The 20,527-nt window shown below is 36.3% G+C and overlaps 2 protein-coding genes across 2 annotated transcripts in view; both read left to right on the top strand.

Annotated features, from left to right (window-relative positions):
• DIAPH2 (diaphanous related formin 2) overlaps window positions 1–20,527 on the top strand; it is an 890,580-nt gene that overhangs the window by 187,508 nt on the left and 682,545 nt on the right. The window contains exon 6 of the mRNA XM_060003112.1: window positions 16,849–16,988. Coding sequence (XP_059859095.1) covers window positions 16,849–16,988 — 140 coding nt within the window. The remainder of the gene's footprint in view (window positions 1–16,848; window positions 16,989–20,527) is intronic.
• Window positions 18,201–19,372, top strand: RPA4 (replication protein A4). Its single transcript, XM_060003113.1, has one exon. It carries the CDS (start codon window positions 18,556–18,558, stop codon window positions 19,192–19,194), a length of 639 nt encoding a protein of 212 aa, XP_059859096.2. The 5' UTR covers window positions 18,201–18,555; the 3' UTR covers window positions 19,195–19,372.

Genomic DNA, 20,527 nt, shown 5'->3' with positions numbered 1-20,527 from the left:
CTAGGTGCGTGGGCTTCAGTAGTTGTGGCACGCGGGCTTAGTAGTTGTGGCTCAAGGGCTCTAGAGCGCAGGCTCAGTAGTTGCGGTGCATGGGCTTAGTTGTTCCACGCGGCATGTGGGATCTTCCTGGATCAGGGCTTGAACCCGTGTCCCCTGCATTGGTAGGTGGATTCTTAACAACTGCTCCACCAGGGAAGCCCCTGATATTTTAATATATCACCAGAAATGTGGTGTGTGGTGTGATAGGAAAATATCTGTGACTTCTGTTAGTCACAGTGGCCAAGTGGTAGGTGCTGCTTATACACTGTGGTCTGTTGCCTACATTCCTAATTGAAAGAGATGCTAAATTCAAATCAGCAGTTACTGAAAATAAAGATGTCAGTTTTCCCCTTCCAAGTTTGCATACTCCCTGAATTGGGACCCAGGGTTAAGAAGCCCCTGGGTTACTTTCTATCTGTTTACATTTCATTATCTGATATATCTCTAGGGCCTCTGTCAAATAAAAGATAAACATAATGCTTAAGCTTTCTCTTAATCAAGTACAGTGGGTGGTGATAAGATCTCATAAAAAATGCTAGTAGGCACACACTTTACAGTTTTAAAGATTTACTGGGTGTCCATTCACTCACATGCACGTTGTTCATTATAATTGCTAAATACTAGTTTTAAAAGGCAAGTATGGATAGATTTTTAATTTTTTTCTTTTGGCTGTGTTGGGTATTCGTTGCTGTGTGCAGGCTTTCTGTAGTTGTGGAGAGCAGGGGCTACTCTTTGTTGCGGTGCATGGGCTTCTCAGTTCAGTGACTTCTCTTGTTGCAGAGTGTGGGCTTCAGTAGTTGCGGGGCATGGGCTCAGTAGTTGTGCACGTGGGCTCTAGGGTGTGTGGTCTTCAGTAGTTGTGGCACACGGGCTCAGTAGTTGTGGCTTGTGGGCTCTAGAGCACGGGCTCAGTAGTTGTGGCACACAGGCTTAGTTGCTCCGCGGCATGTGGGATCTTCCCGGACCAGGGATCGAACTCGTGTCCCCTGCATTGGCAGGTGGATTCTTGACCACAGCGCCACCAGGGAAGTCCCTGGATAGATTTTAAGTATGGAGTAGACCACATGTTTATTGTGTTTGATATGAAAAAGAAACATGTCAGACTGATTGCTAATTATACAGATTGACTAATTTTGAATATCATTAAATATTTTAATTAGCTTTCTCTAAGAAATCATTTATTGGTGGTTTAGCTTCTCATTGTTAATGTCTCTAAGAGTGTCTAGATCAGATAAGGCTGTTGTTTTACAAGAAAGAAGTTTAGTGTTTGGGGATCAACATTCTACTTATTAAAATATCACCCATTTATTTCAGTCAATGATAAAAATTAAAATTTATTGTGTGTTTAACTGAGTAATTATTTGGTATCATTATGAAGTATTTTCTTCCATACTCCATAAATTATGTGTTTCACAACAAAAGAAATAACAATAAGGCCACAGAATTTAAATAAGTGTTTTGGGTTTCCTTGTGTACTTGACATTTCTAATAGTACATGTGCTGAAAGAATGATTTAAGTATTCATTTTGTGATGGTTTTAGATTCTGTAATTTGGGGGTGAAATGCTTAATCTGGTATTTAATATATAGAAGCTTCAATAAGTAAACAATAAATGTTTTCTCATAGAAAACCTTACACTTAAAACATTTTAGCTAATTATACTTAAATAAACTTAGTCAAATTCTTTTGAGACAAATGGTATGTATAATCTGAAGAACGATGATGCTTTTACATTGTACCTCTTAATCCCCTTCACCTATTTTGCCCATCTCCTACCCACCCCCACATGACAACCACCACTTTGCTTTTTGTATCCATGAGTCTATTTCTATTTTGTTTTGTATGTTTGTTTTGTTTTTTAGATTCCACATACAAGTGAAATCATACAGTATTTTTCTTTCTCTGTCTGACTTGTTTCACTTAGCATAATATCCTGTAGGACCAACCATTTTGTGGCAGTGGCAAGAGTTCATTCTTTTTATAACTGAGTAATATTACATTTATACTAGTAATCCATCTATTCAGATTTTCTCTTTCTTCATGACTGAGTCTGGGAAGGTTGTGTGTTTCTAGGAATTTATCCATTTGTTTTGTTTAATTTGTTGGCATATAATTGTTCATAGTAATCTTATGATCCTTTGTATTTTTGTGGTGTTACTTGTACCTTCTCTTTCATTTCTGATTTTATTTGGGCCCCCGCTTTTTTTTTTGATGAGTCTGACTAAAGGTGTATCAGTTTTGTTTATGTTTTCAGAGAACCAGTTCTTTGTTTTATTGATCTATTTAAAATTTTAGTTTCTATTTTATTTATTTCCTCTTTGATCTTTAGTATTTCCTTCCTTCTACCAACTTTGGGTTTATTTTCTTCTTATTTTTCTAGCTCCTTTAAATGTAAAGTTAGATTTGTTTGTTTGTTTCTTGGGATAGGCCTGTATTTCTATGAGTTTTACTCTTAGAACTGCTTTTCCTGTGTCCCAAAGATTTTGGAATGTTCTGTTTGCATTTTTATTTGTTTCAAGTTATTTTTTGCTTTCTTCTTTGATTTCTTCGTTGACCCATTGGTTGTTTAATAGCACGTTGTTTAGTCTCCACGCATTTGTTTTTTTTCCAGTTTTTTTGCTTGCGATTGATTTCTAATTTTATACACTTGTGGTCGCAAAAGATGCTTGATATGATTTCAGTCTTCTTAAATTTATTGAGACTTGTTTTGTTACCTTACATATGATCTAAACTGGAGAATGTTCCATGTGCACTTGAAAACGATGTGTATTCTGCTGTTTTTAGATGCAGTGTTCTGTATATATATTAAGTTCATCTTGTCTAAAGTGTTGTTTAAGGCTAATGCTTCCTTACTGATTTTCTATCTGGATGATCTATCTATTGATATAAGGAGGGTAGGGGTATTAAAGTCCTGCACTCTTATTGTATTGTTGTCTCTTTCTTCCCTTACCTCTGTTAATATTTGCTTTGTATATTTAGGTGCTTCTTTGTCTGGTGCATAAATGTTATAAATGTTACATCTTCTTGTTGGATTGACTCTTTTATTATTATGTAATGCCTTCTTTGACTTTTGTTACAGTCTTTGTTTTAAACTCTATTTTATCTGATATAAGTATTGTTACCAAAGCTATCTTTTTATTTCCATTTGCATTGTATATCTTTTTCCATCCCCTCATTTTCAGTCTGTGAGTTTCTTTAGGTTTGATGTGAGTCTCTTGTAGGCAGCATATAGAAAGGTCTTTTTTAAAAAAATCTATTCAGTTATACTATGTCTTTTGATTAGAGCATTTATTCCATTTAGAGTAATTATTGATAGCTATATAATTATTGTAATTTTGTTAGTTGTTTTTTGGCAATTTTTGTAGTTCTCTCTTTTTTCTTCTCTCTCTCTTCCCTTGTGGTTTGATTGTTATGTTTAGATTCGTTTCCCATTTTCTTTTTTGTATTTATTATAATTTTTGTGTGTGTGGTTACTGTGAGGTTCACATGTGACATCCTAAGTGTATAACATAGTCTTTTAAGTTAATAGTAACTTAATTTGGAACACATTCCAAAACTTTATATTTTTACCCCCCTCATATTTTATGTTTTTACTGACACAGTTTACATCTTTTTATTTCATACATCCCTTAACTAATTACTGGTTTTTCAAATAGTTTTACTTCTTTTGTCTTTTACCTTTCATACTTGCTTTATAAGTGATTGCTCCACTACCCTTATTATTTATTCATGTTTTCCAGTGAGACTTTTACCTATTTATGTTTTCTTATTATTAATTAGTTCCTTTCCTTTTTAGCTTACCAAAGTCCCTTTAACATTTCTTGTAAGGCTGGTTTAGTGGTGATGAATTCCTTTTGCTTTTGCTTATCTGGAAACCTCTTAACTTCTCCTTCAATTGTGAATGATTACCTTGTTGTGTAGAGAATTCTTGGTTGGCGGTTTTTTTCTTTCAGCATTATTAATATATCTTGCCACTCCCTTTTGGCCTGTAAGTTTCTGCAAAAAATCTGCTGATAGCATTATGGAGTTTCTTTTGTATGTAATAAATTGCTTTTCTCTTTCTCCTTTTAAGATTCTCTCTTTATCCTTTACTTTTACCACATTAATTATAATGCATCTCAGTGTATTTTCTCTTTGCATTCATATTATTTGGAATTCTCTGGGCTTCCTGGACCTGGATATCTGTTTCCTTCCACAGATTCAGGAAGTTTTCAGCCATTATTTCCTCAAATAATTTTTCTGGCCCCTTGTTTCTTCTCCTTCTGGGACCTCTGTAATATGAATGTTATTCCACTTGATGTTAGAATATGTTCTGAGTATTACTTTTGGCCCCTGAAAAAGGTCTTAATTATAAACTATGTATCCTGCAATGGGAAATGACAATATATGAATTTATCTCATGATACTACTGTTCTGTATAGGTTTTTATCTTACAGACCTTGAGTTGATAATATTAATATACTTTATACTATATTTTTCATGAAATTAAAATCAATTTTCAGTGCAAATTGCATATAAAATTATTTGAAACATTGTTATAATTAATATATTTATTTTAAAGTACCTTTTATATTTTGGGGAAATTAATTACTTACCTCTAATAACTTCCCTTTACAAGGTGTTTTTCTTATATAATAGGAGAGAAGCCATCTAAAGGTTTAGCAATATATTCAGCTTTGTATAACCCACCGAATACATCATTCTTAGAAAAAATAGGTAGATCAACTTCTGTCAGGCACTTGTTTTTTGTTTCCTTTTTCTACTGGAATTCATGGGACTTATGATGAGAAATTGGCTTTTTGATTTCTTATGCTTTTAAACTTATAGGAGACTCTCAAAAGCACACTGTGAACCTTTGTAGATATAATTCCAAATTTGTTAATCTATAACATTGCTTTTTTAAAAAAAATATCTTTATTGGAGTATAATTGCTTTACAATGTTGTGTTAGTTTCTGCTGTAAAACACAGTGAATGTATATATGTATAACATATATATATATATATATATATATGTATACATATATCCCCATATCCCCTCCCTCTTGAGCCTCCCTCCCACGCTCCTTATCCCACCCCTCTAAGTCATCACAAAGCATGGAGCTGATCTCCCTGTGCTATGCAGGAGCTTCCCACTAGCCAACCATTTTACATTTGGTAGTGTATATATGTCAGTGCTACCCTCTCATTTCTTCCCAGCTTCCCCTTCCCCGCCATGTCCTCAAGTCCGTTCTCTACGTCTGCCTCTTTATTCCTGCCCTGCCACTTGGTTCATCAGTACCATTTTTTTAGATTCCATTTATATAGCATTGCTTTTTCAGAAAACTGTAGTGAACAATAACACACTCACTTGATTAAAGTAGCCAAAGAAACCTGACTACATTAGGGTTTATAAATCATGGTCGATAACAGTAATGGCATTACTGTTTTCATGACAATAATATTGTCCTTCCTATTTGAAGATCATACCACTGATAGTAATCGTTATTTTGTGCACACTGTAGTTAAAAAGACCTGTGTACAATCAATAGTTTTTCCAAGTGTCTGCAGCAAGACACCTTTAGAGCCTAGAACTGTGAAGCCTTTCCTCAATTTATAAATAAATCTGTATTTACATTAAAGAATGACAGGTCATACACAGACCAAGTCAATTTAAAATCAGAAGTGGTATCTCCACTGCAAACTTAAAATATTCTTTTTAGAATATTGCATGTTTGGTGTTTTTTTTTTTTTTTTTGACTCAGGAATTGCAGTCTTGGGCACTTATCCAAGAGACTTGAAGACATACAAAAACTGAACATGAATATTGATAACAACTTTGTTCATAATAACTAAAAAAATAGAAACAACTGTCATTCAATGGATAAATGGTTAAACAAACAGTGGTACGTCGATGCCACAGAATACTACTCAGCAATAAAAAGGAAAGAGTCATCGATTTGACAACTGGGATGAATCTCCAAGGAACTATGCTGAGTGAAAAAGCCAATCCCCACTTGGTCATGGTGTATAGTCCTTATTAAATATGCTGTTGAATTCAGTTTGCTACTATTTTGTTGAGAGTTTTTATATCTATATTTATATACTGGTCTATAGTTTTCTTTCCTGTGATGTCTTTGTCATCAAGGTAATACTGGCTCTGTTGAATGAGTAAGGAAGTGTTCCCTCCTCTTCTGTTTCTTGGAAGAGTTTGAGAAGAATTGGTATTAATTCTTCCTTAGAGTTTCATAGAATTCACTATTTTTTTTTTGTGGTATGTGGGCCTCTCACTGTTGTGGCCTCTCCCGTTGTGGAGCACAGGCTCCGGATGCGCAGGCTCAGTGGCCATGGCTCACGGGCCTAGCCGCTCCACGGCATGTGGGATCTTCCCAGACTGGGGCATGAACTTGTGTCCCCTGCATTGGCAGGCGGACTCTCAATCACTGTGCCACCAGGGAAGCCCAGAATTCACTATTGAAATCATCTTGTTCGGGACTTTTCTTTATTGGGAATTTTTAAAAATTACTGATGTAATCTTTTTACTTATTGATGGTCTGCTGAGATTTTCTATTTCCTCTTAAGCCAGTTTTGGTAATTTGTATGTTTCTAGGAGTTTTCCATTTCATCTAGGTTATCCCATTTGTTGGCATGCAGTTATTCCCAGTATTCTCTTACAATGTTTTTTACTCATGTAAGGTCAGTCTTTATGTCCCCACTTCCATTTCTGATGTCAGTTGTTTAAGTCTTCTCTCTTTTTTTTTCTTAGTAATTCTAGCTAAACGTTTGTAAATTTTGATCTTTTCTAAAAAACAACTTTTAATTTCATTGATAATCTCTATGAAAATAATAGATAATTCTATTTTCCATTTTGCTTCTCTCCTTTCTAATCTTTATTACTTACTTTATTCTGCTTGCTGTAGGTTTAACTTTCCATATTTTTTTCTATTTCCTTAGTTGTAAACGTAGGTTGTTGATTTGAGATCTTTGTTCTTTTCCCTTCATGATACTAACAATTTTTTATTGACACTAGTATATTTTTTTGAATTTCATTTTATTTATTTTTTTGTACAGCAGGTTTTATTAGTTATCCATTCTATACATATTAGTGTGTATATGTCAATCCCAATCTCCCAATTCATCACAGCACCACCACCCTCCTCCACCGCTTTCGCTTCTTGGTGTCCATACGTCTGTTCTCTACATCTGTGTCTCAATTTCTGCCCTGCAAACTGGTTCATCTGTACCATTTTTCTAAGTTCCACATATAAGCGTTAATATACGATATTTGTTTTTCTCTTTCTGACTTAATTCACTCTGTATGACAGTCTCTAGATTCATCCGCATCTTTACAAATGACCCAATTTCGTTCCTTTTTATGGCTGAGTAATATTCCATTGTCTATATGTACCACATCTTCCTTATCCATTCGTCTGTTGGTGGGCATTTAGGTTGCTTCCATGACCTAGTTATTGTAAATAGTGTTGCAGTGAACACTGGGGTCCATGTGTCTTTTTGGATTATGGTTTTCTCTAGGTATATGCCCAGTAGTGGGATTGCTGGGTCATATGGTAATTCTATTTTTAGTTTTTTTTTTTTTTTTTTTTTTTTTGCGGTATGTGGGTCTCTCATTGCTGTGGCCTCTCCCGTTGCGGAGCACAGGCTCTGGATGCACAGGCTCAGCGGCCATGGCTCATGGGCCCAGCTGCTCTGCGGCATGTGGGATCTTCCCCGAACAGGGCACGAACCCATGTCCTCTGCATCGGCAGGTGGACTCTCAACCACTGTGCCACCAGGGAAGCCCTATTTTTAGATTTTTAAGGAAACTCCATACTGTTCTCCATAGTGGTTGTATCAATTTACATTCCCACCAACAGTGTAAGAGGGTTCCCTTTTCTCCACACCCTCTCCAGCATTTGCTGTTTGCAGATTTTCTGATGATGCCCATTCTGACTGGTGTGAGGTAATACCTAATTGTAGTTTTGATTTGCATTTCTCTAATAATGAATGATGTTGAGCAGCTTTTCATGTGCTTCTTGACCATCTGTATGTCTTCTTTGGAGAAATGTCTGTTTAGGTCTCCTGCTCATTTTTGGATTGGGTTGTTTTCTTTTTTTTAACACTGAGCTTCATGAGCTGTTTATATATTTTGGAGATTAATCATTTGTCTGTTGATTCATTTCCCAATATCTTCTCCCATTCTGAGGGTTATCTGTTCGTCTTGTTTGTAGTATCCTTTGCTTTGCAAAAGCTTTAAGTTTCATTAGGTCCCATTTGTTTATTTTTGTTTTTATTTCCATTACTCTAGGAGGTGGATCAAAAAAGATCTTGCTGTGATTTACGTCAAAGTGTGTTCTTCCTATGTTTTCGTCTAAGAGTTTTATAGTGCCTGTTCTTACGTTTAGGTCTCGAATCCATTTGGAGTTTATTTCTGTGTATGGTGTTAGGAAGTGTTCTAATTTCATTCTTTTACATGTAGCTGTCCAGTTTTTCCAGCACCACTTATTGAAGAGACTGTCTTTTCTCCATTGAATATCTTTGCCTCCTTTGTCATAGATTAGTTGACCATAGGTGCGTGGGTTTTTCTCTGGGCTTTATATCCTGTTCCATTGATCTATATCTCTGTTTCTGTGCCAGTACCATATTGTTTTGATTGCTGTAGCTTTGTACTATAGTCTGAAGTCAGGGAGACTGATTCCTCATGCTCCATTTTTTTCCCACAAGACTGCTTTGGCTATGTGGGGTCTTTTGTGTCTACATTCAAATTTTAAGATTTCTTCTTCTAATTCTGTAAAAAATGCCATTGGTAATTTGATAGGGATTGCATTGAATCTGTATATTGCTTTTTGTAGTATAGTGATTTTCACAATATTGTTTCTTCCAATCCAAGAACATGGTATATCTCTCCATCTGTTTGTATCATCTTTAATTTCTTTCATCAGTGTCTTATAGTTTTCTGCATACAGGTCTTTTGTCTCCCTAGGTAGGCTTATTCCTAGGTATTTTATTCTTTTTGTTGCAATGGTAAATGGGAGTGTTTTCTTAATTTCTCTTTCAGATTTTTCATCATTAGTGTATAGGAATGCAAGAGATTTCTGTGCATTAATTTTGTATCCCACAACTTTACCAAATTCATTGATTAGCTCTAGTAGTTTTCTGGTGGCATCTTTAGGATTCTCTATGTATAGTATCATGTCTTCTGCAAACAGTGACAGTTTTAGTTCTTCTTTTCCAATTTGTATTCCTTTTATTTCTTTTTCTTCTCTGATTGCTGTAGCTAGGACTTCCAAAACTATGTTGAATAATAGTGGTGAGAGTTAGCATCCTTGTCTTGTTCCAGATCTTAGAGGAAATGCTTTCAGTTTTTCACCATTGAGAATGATGTTTGCTGTGGGTTTGTCATATATGGCCTTTATTATTTTGAGGTAGGTTCCCTCTATGCCCACTTTCTGGAGAGTTTTTATCATAAATGGGTGTTGAATTTTGTCAAAAGCTTTTTCTGCCTCTACTGAGATGATCATATGGTTTTTCTTCTTCAGTTTGTTAATATGGTGTATCTCAGTGATTGATTTGCATATATTGAAGAATCCTTTCATCCCTGGGATAAATCCCACTTGATCATGGTGTATGATCCTTTTAATATGTTGTTGGATTCTCTTTGCTAGTATTTTGTTGAGGATTTTTGCATCTATATTCATCAGTGATATTGGCCTGTAATTTTATTTTTTTGTAGTATCTTTGTCTGGTTTTCGTATCAGGGTGATGGTGGCCTCATAGAATGAGTTTGGGAGTGTTCCTTCCTCTGCAATTTTTGGGAAGAGTTTGAGAAGGATTAGTGTTAGCTCTTCTCTAAATGTTTGGTAGCATTCACCTGTGAAGGCATCTGGTCCTGGACTTTTGTTTGTTGGAAGATTTTTAATTACAGTTTTAATTTCATTACTTGTGATGGGTTTGTTCATATTTTCTATTTCTTCCTGGTCCAGTCTTGGAAGGTTATACCTTTCTAAGAATTTGTCTATTTCTTCGAAGTTGTCCATTTTATTGGCATAGAGTTGCTTGTAATAGTCTCTTAGTATGCTTTGTATTTCTGCGGTGCCTGATGTAACTTCTCCTTTTTCATTTCGAATTCTGTTGATTTGAGTCCTCTACCTTTTTTTTTTTTTTTTTTTTTTTTTTGCAGTACATGGGCCTCTCACTGTTGTGGCCTCTCCCATTGTGGAGCATGGGCTCCGGACGCACAGGCTCAGTGGCCATGGCTCATGGGCCTAGCCTCTCTGCAGCATGTGGGATCTTCCCAGACTGGGGCATGAACCCGTGTCCCCTGCATCGGCAGGCGGACTCTCAACCACTGTGCCAGCAGGGAAGCCCTCTCCCTCTTTTTCTTGATGAGTCTGGCTAATGGTTTAGCAATTTTTTTTTTTATCTTCTCAGAGAACCAGCTTTTAGTTTTATTGATCTTTGCTCTTGTTTTCTTTGTTTCTATTTCATTTATTTCTGCTCTGATCTTTATGATTTCTTTCCTTCTACTAACTTTGGGTTTTTTTTTTTTTCTTTCTCTAGTTACTTTAGTTGTAGTGTTAGATTGTTTATTTGAGATTTTTCTTGTTTCCTGAGGTAGGCTTGTATTGCTATAAACGTCCCTCTTACAACTGCTTTTGCTGAGTCCCATAGGTTTTGGATCGTTGTGTTTTCATTGTCACTTGTTTCTAGGTATTTTTCAATTTCCTCTTTGATTTATTCAGTGATCTCTTGGTTATTTAGTAACATATTGTTTAGCCTCCATGTGTTCTGTTTTTGATGTTTTTTTCCCTGTAATTGATTTCTAATCTCATAGCGTTGTGGTCAGAAAAGATGCTTGATATGATTTCAATTATCTTAAATTTACAGAGGCTTGATTTGTGACCCAAGATGTGATCTATCTTGGAGAATGTTCCATGTGCACTTGTGAAGAAAGTGTAATCTGCTGTTTTTGGATGGAATGTCCTATAAATATCAATTAAATCTCTCTGGTCTATTGTGTCATTTATAGCTTGTGTTTCCTTATTCATTTCCTGTTTGGATGATCTGTCCATTGGTGTAAGAGAGGTGTTAAAGTCCCCCAGTATTGTTGTGTTACTGTCGTTTTCCTCTCTTATAACTGTTAGCAGTTGCCTTATGTATAGAGGTGCTCCTATGTTGGGAGGATATGTATTTATTATTGTTATATCTTCTTCTTGGATTGATCCCTTGATTATTATGTAGTGTCCTTCCTTGTCTCTTGTAACATCCTTTAGTTTAAAGTCTATTTTATCTGATATAAGTATTGCTACTACAGCTTTCTTTTGATTTACATTTGCATGTAATATCTTTTTCCATCCACTCACTTTCAGTGTATATGTTGTTCCTAGGTCTGAAGTGGGTCTCTTGTAGACAGCATATATATGGGTCTTATTTTTGTATCCATTCAGCAAGCCTGTGTCTTTTGGTTGGAGCATTTAATCCATTCACTTTTAAGGTGATGATTGATATGCAAGTTTCTGTTACCATTTTCTTAATTGTTTTGGTTTGGTTTTCTAGGTCCTTTTCTTCTTTTGTGTTTCCCACTTAGAGAAGTTCCTTTAGCATTTGTTGTAGAGCTGGTTCGGTGGTGCTGAATTCTCTTAGCTTTTTCTTGTCTGTAAAGCTTTTGATTTCTCCATCGAATCTGGATGAGATCCATGCCAGGTAGAGTAATCTTGGTTATAGGTTCTTCCCTTTCATCACTTTAAATATGTCATGCCACTCCTTTCTGGCTTGTAGAGTTTCTGCTGAGAAATCAGCTGTTAACCTTATGGGAATTCCCTTGTATGTTATTTGTTGTTTTTCCCTTGCTGCTTTCAGTAATTTTTCTTTGTCTTTAATTTTTGCCAGTTTGATTACTATGTATCTTGGTGTGTTTCTCCTTGGGTTTATCCTGTGTGGGACTCTTTGCGCTTCCTGGACTCTGGTGGCTCTTTCCTTTCCTGTGGTAGGGAACTTTTTGACTATAATCTCTTCAAATATTTTCTCGGGTCGTTTCTCTCTCTCTCCTCCTTCTGGGACCTCTATAATGTGAATGTTATTATGTTTAATATTGTCCCAGAGGTCTCTTAGGCTGTCTTCATTTCTTTTCATTCCTTTTTCTTTATTCTGTTCCACAGCAGTGAGTTCCACCATTCTGTCTTCCAGGTCACTTCTCTGTTCTTCTGCCTCAGTTATTCTGCTATTGATTCCTTCTATTTTATTTTTCATTTCAGTTATTGTATTATTCATCTCTGTTTGTATGTTCTTTAATTCTTCTGGGTCTTTGTTAAACATTTCTTGCATCTTCTCTATCTTTGCCTCCAATCTTTTTCTGCCATCCTGGATCATCTTCACTATCATTTTGAATTCTTTTTCTGGAAGGTTGCCTATCTCCATTTCATCTAGTTGTTTTTCTGGGGTTTTATTTTGTTTCTTCATCTGGTACGTAGCCCTTTGCCATTTCATCTTATCTGTCTTTCTGTGAATGTGGTTTTTGTTCCACAGGCTGCACAATTGTAGTTTTTCTTGCTTCTGCTGTCTGCCCTCTGGTGGATGAGCCTGTCTAAGAGGCTTGAGCAAGTTTACTGTTGGGAGGGACTGGTGGAGGGTAGAGCTGGCTGTTGCTCTGGTGGGCAGAGCTCAGTAAAACTTTAATCCACTTCTCTGCTGATTCGTGGGGCTGGGTTCCCTCCCTATTGGTTGTTTGGCCTGAGGTCACCCAACACTGGAGCCTACCCAGGCTCTTTTTGTGGGGCTAATGGCGGACTCTGGGAGGCCTCACACCAAGGAGTACTTTCCAGAATTTCTGCTGCCAGTTTCCTTGTTCTCACGGTGAGCCACAGCCAACCCCTGTCTCTGCAGGAGACCCTCCAACACAAGCAGGTAAGTCTGGTTCTGTCTGCTATGGGGTCACTGCTCCTTCCTCTGGGTTCCGATGCGTACACTATTTTTTGTGTGCCCTCCAAGAGTGGAGTCTGTTTCCCCCAATCATGTTGAAGTCCTGCAATCAAATCCCGCTAGCCTTCAACGTCTGATTCTCTAGGAATTCCTCCTCCCATTGCCGGACCCCCAGGTTGGGAAGCCTGACATCGGCCTCAGAACCTTCACTCCAGTGGGTGGACTTCTGTGGTATAAGTGTTCTCCAGTTTGTGAGTCACCCACCAGTAGTTATGGGTTTTGATTTTATTGTGATTGCGCCCCTCCTACCATCTCATTTTGGCTTCTTTGTCTTTGGATGTGGGATATCTTTTTTGGTGAGTTCCAGTGTCTTCCTGTCGATGATCGTTCAGCAGTTATTTGTGATTCTGTTGCTCTTTCAAGAGGGAGTGAGGGCAGTCCTTCTACTCCACCGTCTTGAACCAATCTCGAGCATGTTTGGTTTTGATACTAACATGTCATATCAGTGTAGGGTGGTTGTGATTATTAAACTGACCGAAGTTTCTTTTGGTTCTTTGTGTAGTGTTTTAGAATAGTACAAACATAGTCACACTGGCAAGTATCTCCATTCTAATGATTTTCAAATTAAGGAATCGTTTCAAATTATGAAAGCTCTTTGTTCACCTAGCTTTGCAATAGCATGATGTATGCTAATTGCTAACTTTGTCTGCATTTTTTTTAAAGATCAAATGGACACAGTGGTTATTTTCATTAATCTCATACAGAGCAGCAAATTAAAATTTCCATTATTATCCACCCATTATCTAGTTGTTTCCTTTGTTCAGTATCAGAACAGGATGTTAATGATAAGCCATTGTTGTATTACAGCCCTATTAAGTACAGTGAGAATTAGTTTAATCTATTGCACTCTTTTGTTTTTAGGTGATTTCTTTAATATTATGTTGCACCATATTGATTTTGCTGAAGATACTTTGACATTTTGTAATAGAGATTTCAGAATTAAATACTTGTTGCTTTAATTTTTTACTCAATATTGAGAAAAGGTGACATACAGTAAAAAAAAAAAAAAAAGTAGTAATCCAAGGACCAGAATGTTAGTGTTTTATTCTTGCAACCTCACTAATTACGTGAACTTGGGAAATCAACTTGATTCTCTATTTATGTAATGAGAGCATTAGAACAGCTGGTCTTTTAGGGACAGTCCAGCCTTTCCATGCTATCATGTTTTCATAATTTTCAAATATGAGGTTATGTTAAAACCCCAAAGTCCTCCTAAGCTTGATAAAAGGCATTTGTTCTCTAAAGTTATATATCTTCTGTCTTGCTCCATTACATTGTTGCTTCCATTCCTTGTAACTGTAGAGTATCCTCAATTATGTAATTTAAACCAGTTTCTAAGGCTTGGATGAGGGGTGAGTCCCAAGGTGATAGGCTGGCCCAATTGTTCCATAAAGAATATCTCACGCACAACCATGTAGAAGAAAGGATCTAACATTTTCTGAGCATCTTACTCTGTCTATGAGACAACACATATGAAATGCCTGTTTTTGGCACTTGGTATGCATTGTTTTACTTAAGCCTCATAACAAATATGAAGGGTCAGTGTTTATTACCCCTGTGTCACGGATGAGCAAACAGGTTTATAGAAATCCGTTCAGTCAACTGATCAAAGATTACCTAGAAGGTAGGTGAAGGGCCATGATTCATACCCAGTGGCAGTTTGAGCCATCCCCAGCATACCATATACTGTCTAAGTTTACCTGTTCTATACAAGAATATCTGAATATATTATAATGGAATGTCTCAGGACTGTAATATTCTGAAGTGAAACTAAACTGAATTTGGAAGCTTTGGCATGTTGAAGCTCATCAGTCATTCACCTCTTTGGTTATTCACCATTCATAGATCCATCATTCACTCAAGAAATATATACTGAGTGTGCCAGGCACTGTGTTAAGATCTGTGTGCCAGGCACTGTGTTAAGATCTGGAGATACAGTAGTGAACAAGATAGGCAAGTTTCCTGATTTGTGGAACCTATTTTTTAATGAGGAGGACACAGTAAACAAGTAAAGTGGTAAACGTCATAAATTTATATAAGACTGTTGGGCTGAGACTTAAATGATGAGAACAAGCAATGGAGAGGTCAGAGGTAAGAGTCTTACAGGCAGAGAAAACAGCAAATACAAAGGTCATTCTACAGGAATAAGCCCTATATATAAGCCTCTAGGGGAGTCAGTATGGCCTTGTCATCCATTAATTAAGAAAATAAGTTTGAGGATCATATGAAAGTGAAAGTGACAGCAGATCTGCAAAATTTTATACTATAAATGTTTTTTATTCCTTGTGGATCTGTAGCCTTGAGATGGGTAAATAAGTTATAGAAATGTGGAAATGATTTCACGATGATGGTTTTACTTACTGTGCCATCTGTGTGGTGATTCATTCAGTAGACTTCCTGAACATCTACTGTATATCCTACTAAAGCAAGAAAAATCAAGTCTGTGGCCATTACACAATATATGGGAGCAAAAAGTATGAAATTGTATTCCTTATTCTGTAATTTTTATGGACAGATTCAATAACAGCACATTTTTGTGGAGGCTCACTAAACCCCATCACTGTGTTAGATACTTGGCATGGAGTTCCCAGTCTGGAAGAGAAAGAGACACACATAATGACCTCTGCCCCAATGTCTTAAGTGCTATAGTAGTGATAGTGTCACAGTTCCTGTACAGAAGACTTTATCAGACTTTAAACATTTACTGTTAAATGGAATTTTTAAAAATTCAGACATTAAGAATGATTGACAATTTCTATATCAGGAGGCATTCTCAATAAAAAGCCAAATAGTATGAAACCCTAGGGAATCCATTTCTCATTATTAACATATTGTTTTTTTTTTTAAACTCTATGTCCTCTAATGATATAACTTCTATCAAATTGGAAGACAATTGCTTTCCTTCTTCTAACTTAGATACTTAGCAGAAACTGAGTGTAATTCATATGAATTTACAAAATTGGACTCAAGCTAGGGTTTTAATTCAGGCGGATACATTTGTAATACTGGAAAGGGGAGTTATGATTATGTAGATCTGGAATGTGAAACTATGAGTTATTAGTACAATGAATGTGTTGATGATGTTTTCCTCCCAGCCTTTTCCCCAAACTACTTACATAGTTATGGCAAGGTGATGAAGCTAAGGAGCTGTGATGAGATAATGAGTTCTAGAAATAACCCCATGAATATTGGAAATTAAGCTAAAAACTAGTCGCTATCAGAAAAATGCATTTAATGGCTTTTTAAGATTACTACGGCATGGGATTAACATAGTTAGGAAAGAATAGTTAGGAATTGGTGAATGCTTTACACTAATTTGTTAACTAACATACTAATTGGAGACTATATTGTTTTGCATTTTAATAAACATTTTCACTTGGTTTTCAGATAGGGTGATATTGTGACATATTTCAGTAGATTTGGGTTATGTATAATGTTTTGCATTAAATTTTGTTCACTGTAGAATAGAATATAAATAACTAGGAAAATTAATAAGATGACTTCTAAATGTTCATCCTGTGGGTTAAGGAGGACCAGCTAATGTTAATCCTAATGCCTGGATTGTAAATTTAAGCATCCCTGTCAGTGATACTTTATGCTACTGAAGTCCATATTCTCTTCAGGTTATGAGTACCATCAGTGTAATTTTCCTTTAAATGAGGCTGAGGAGAGTGTTGAGATATATACAGCATGATTTTACCACGTGAGTTTTATGACCAAAAGTTTTTAAGCGCCTGGCACTCTGTACACATTTTTATACGGTAAAATATTTGCATATTCTATGCATTATTGTATTTTAAAAGTTACCAAAAAAACCTGTTGTTTGTCTAAAATAATATCTTTTTTTTTTTTAATAGGGAGGGCTGAAAAACAGCAAACATGAATGCACTCTGTCTTCACAAGAATATGTTCATGAATTACGATCTGGTATTTCAGATGAGAAACTTCTTAATTGCCTAGAATCTCTGAGGGTTTCTTTAACCAGCAATCCTGTCAGGTAGGTGCTTTTTCACTGTTTTGGTATGATTCGTACAATTTGTACTGTATATAATTGTTGGGAATATAATCACTTACGTCATTTTAACCTCACGTTTTCCTGACCAGAAGTCTGATGTTAGTTAATAAAACAATGTCTAATTATGAGTTTGTAAACATTTAAAAATATATAGCTAATCTGATCTCTAATGACAAGCAATTTTAAGAATACAAATATTAGTCGGATGGTTAGGTCCTCTTTGATTATGTAAAATATGGGTCCAGAAGTTAAACATCCACATTTATATGAAAATCTGTACTCGATAACAATTATTATATATTTATTTATAAAATAAATTAAGTACATTGGCTCTATGATATTTTTCCTTTTTAACTTGAGAAGTAAATATAGTTTTGTATTCTACAAGTTTTAGATATGTCATTCACACATTTATGTAATTTGGGATAGCAAGATTAGTTAATTTTAACCAATAAAATAAATAAGAAAATATTAATAAACTCCTCAAAAATCTACACATTTAGGCTATTACCTAGGTACAAAGGATTTTTAAGGAAGAAGTTCTTGCCAATGGTGGATTCCAATAACTGATGTTCTTTTATTAACTATAAAAAGCCTTTCAGTTAATTACACCCCAAATAAAATGTTTTTATAGGGAAAAATAGATTTTCAGTGTAATATGAAAATATTCTGGGATCTGCTTACACAATTACTAAAATATTAAGTTCAGAAATTACTGGATAAGAGTATATAGAAACCCTATTTTGATTTTATTCTTGTTTTTCCTAATATATGATGGGATTTGTACTTCCCTGACCTATCCACAGAGCCTTGAAAATAATTTAGAGCTCAGTTGTTTCATTTGAATTTATGTATAAATTGAAATATACTATTTATTTTTACCGATAATGCATTTGGCAGAATAACTGGAAAAGTGTAATTCTACAATAAAAAATTTAAAAAGGTAATGGTAAGATATGACTTGCGTTTAAATACGATAATTATTCAGAGGTGGCTGTCTCGACATTTTTTCCAGAATGCTTCTGGTTTTAATGATTTGCAAAAGTTTACTGGTGGACAGTAAACGCGGTGTGTCGTCCCCCATACCCCCCTCCCCCACTGCCGCCTCTGCCGCCTCCACACACAAAGTATACTGAACTTATTGCTCTGAAAATTGCTGTTGAGTGGTTGAGTGAGTTGAATAAATGAGGCTTTTAGAAGTGACTACAGAAGTCGTTACATTTAGGAATGAAGCAGGGGTGGGGGGAACCTGGTAAAAATGCATTTTTATAAAGATACGGGGAACGGTCTGAAATTACACGCAGGTCCTTTAAGATGTAGGAGAGCCACTACCCGACAGCTCCAAAGAATTGTGGGGCGAAGTGAGAAGATGGCAGGTCTTGATTGGTTAGAGACAGCTGCATCCTGGCAGGTGATTGGCTCCACAGTTGCATGGGGCTGCTTGTGTCATCACAATCCCAGCATTCCGTTGTAGCCTGCCTGTGGAACTCGCGGAACTTGCTGACAGGAGCCAAACCCCACCCCCTTGTCTGCCGGAGCTGCCCTTAAAATGAGTAAGAATGGGTTTGGGAGCTATGGCGGCATCTCTGCTGCAGGCGGAGCCATCGGAAGCAATGACCCACCGTCTCAGGGCAGGGTAGCTCTTGCGTTTAAGTCCATACGATACAGGTCCCGAATCCAGGATATTATACCTTGCTGTGTAAACCAGCTGCTCACCTCCACTGTGATTGATGATGTCTTCATGATTAGGGGAATCGAGGTTTCCCTAGTCGCTATCGTGGGGATAATCAGGCAGGCAGAGACGGCTACAAATTACGTTCTTTACAAGATTGATGATATGACCACCAAGCCTATCAACGTCCGCCAGTGGGTCGGCAGAGATAGAGCAAAGCAGGGGATAACTCTCCTTCCAGTGAGAGTATACGCCAAAGTGTTAGGTATCCTCAAATCTTCTGCGGAGGTGAAGAGCCTTGAGGTGTTGAAAATCCGTGTCCTGGAGGACACGAACGAGTTCACCACACATATTCTAGAAACGGTTAACGCGCACATGATGCTGGATAAAGCGGCCTCTGGGCAAAGTGTCCCTGTTGTTCCCTCAGAAATGGATGAGGCCCAGATGCACAGCGATTACCACCCCGACTTCATCCGGAAGGAGGTGCTGCGTTTGATTCAGGAGTATCCTCGATAGGAAGGCAAGAGTGTTCGTGAGCTCCAGACCGAGCTTAGCAACCTGAGCATCGGGACCATCAATCAAGCCATTGAGTATCTGACCGTCAAGGGCCACATCTACCCCACTGTGGATGGGGAGCGTTTTAAATCTGCTGATTGAAGCAGTGAAAACTTCTTTCATTTTCTGAAGACGCTGCCTCCAGTTGTGACTGAGTTTGACTGTTTGACTTTTAGGAAGTAGATTTCTTTAAACAAAAGATTGGAACTGGCATCCTTTTGGAACTTCACTGCTTTTCCAACTGCTTTGAACTTTTCTATTTTTCTAACTATATTTGAAGCTCAGAGGGAGATGGCGATGGATAAATTGACTGGCCTTTTTGTAGAGTTTACCAGCAAGCAAATGAAAACACTCTTGGACAGATGATTTTGGAGGAGAAAAGGTATAGAAAAAGTTGAAAATTATTAGTTGTATGGGAGCTTCTTCTGTAATACCTACATATTAGGAGAAAGTAGATGCAGTCAAGGAGCCAGTTAAGAGACAAAAAAATATTCTGTTGTTTTTACATTAGACTTATTTTCTATGTTTGGATTTAGCATATTATAGTCATATTAGTATCTCCTGCTAAATATAGTAGTTGATTAATTCAGATGTGCTAAAGATAGCAGTTTATGAATTCAGGCACTCAGTTCAAATGCTCATTTAGTGATTTGCTCTTACACTGTAGGTTTATGTTTTTTTAAAAGATAAGATTATACTATGTTTAAATGGGAGGGTCAGCTTTGACTTTTTTCTTAAAATATGATTAATGATTGTTTCAAATACAATATGGAGATATTTGGATTAAATTACAATCTCTTGCAGTTGCATAGTACAGATACCAGACTTTTTGTAAGTTTCATGCTCTGATGTATTATTTATAGTACTAAATGCTCTGTTTTATGTATAAGAAGGTTTTATTCTTGTAGGGTAGACAAACAAAAAGTAATAATAGGAATTTTATTAAACTTTGCAAGTTTAACCAAAATTTATTTAAACGTTTTATTAAAGCACTTTTGCAAATCTTTACCTCCCTGTGTGATATTTTTCTAAATTCATTTGAAAAGCCTATAGTTTTGTTTTTGAATATTAATATTGTAATTATCCAGAATAATGTTTTCTCTTCTCTATATGATATCAATAACATACATCCTATTTGTAATAATACATTTTAGTATAGGTTATATGACTTATGTGAGGCTTTTAAATAATTGAACACACTAAGCACTCAGTTGTACATACACTGAAGATGGTATCTTTCAAGTTACTATCTCTGTTACATTAGTGGAAAGAAAAAATATATACATTCATATAG

This window comes from Delphinus delphis, chromosome X (genome assembly GCF_949987515.2).
Source record: "Delphinus delphis chromosome X, mDelDel1.2, whole genome shotgun sequence".
Lineage (NCBI taxonomy): Eukaryota > Metazoa > Chordata > Mammalia > Artiodactyla > Delphinidae > Delphinus > Delphinus delphis.
This window is presented reverse-complemented; position numbering and strand designations above follow the sequence as displayed.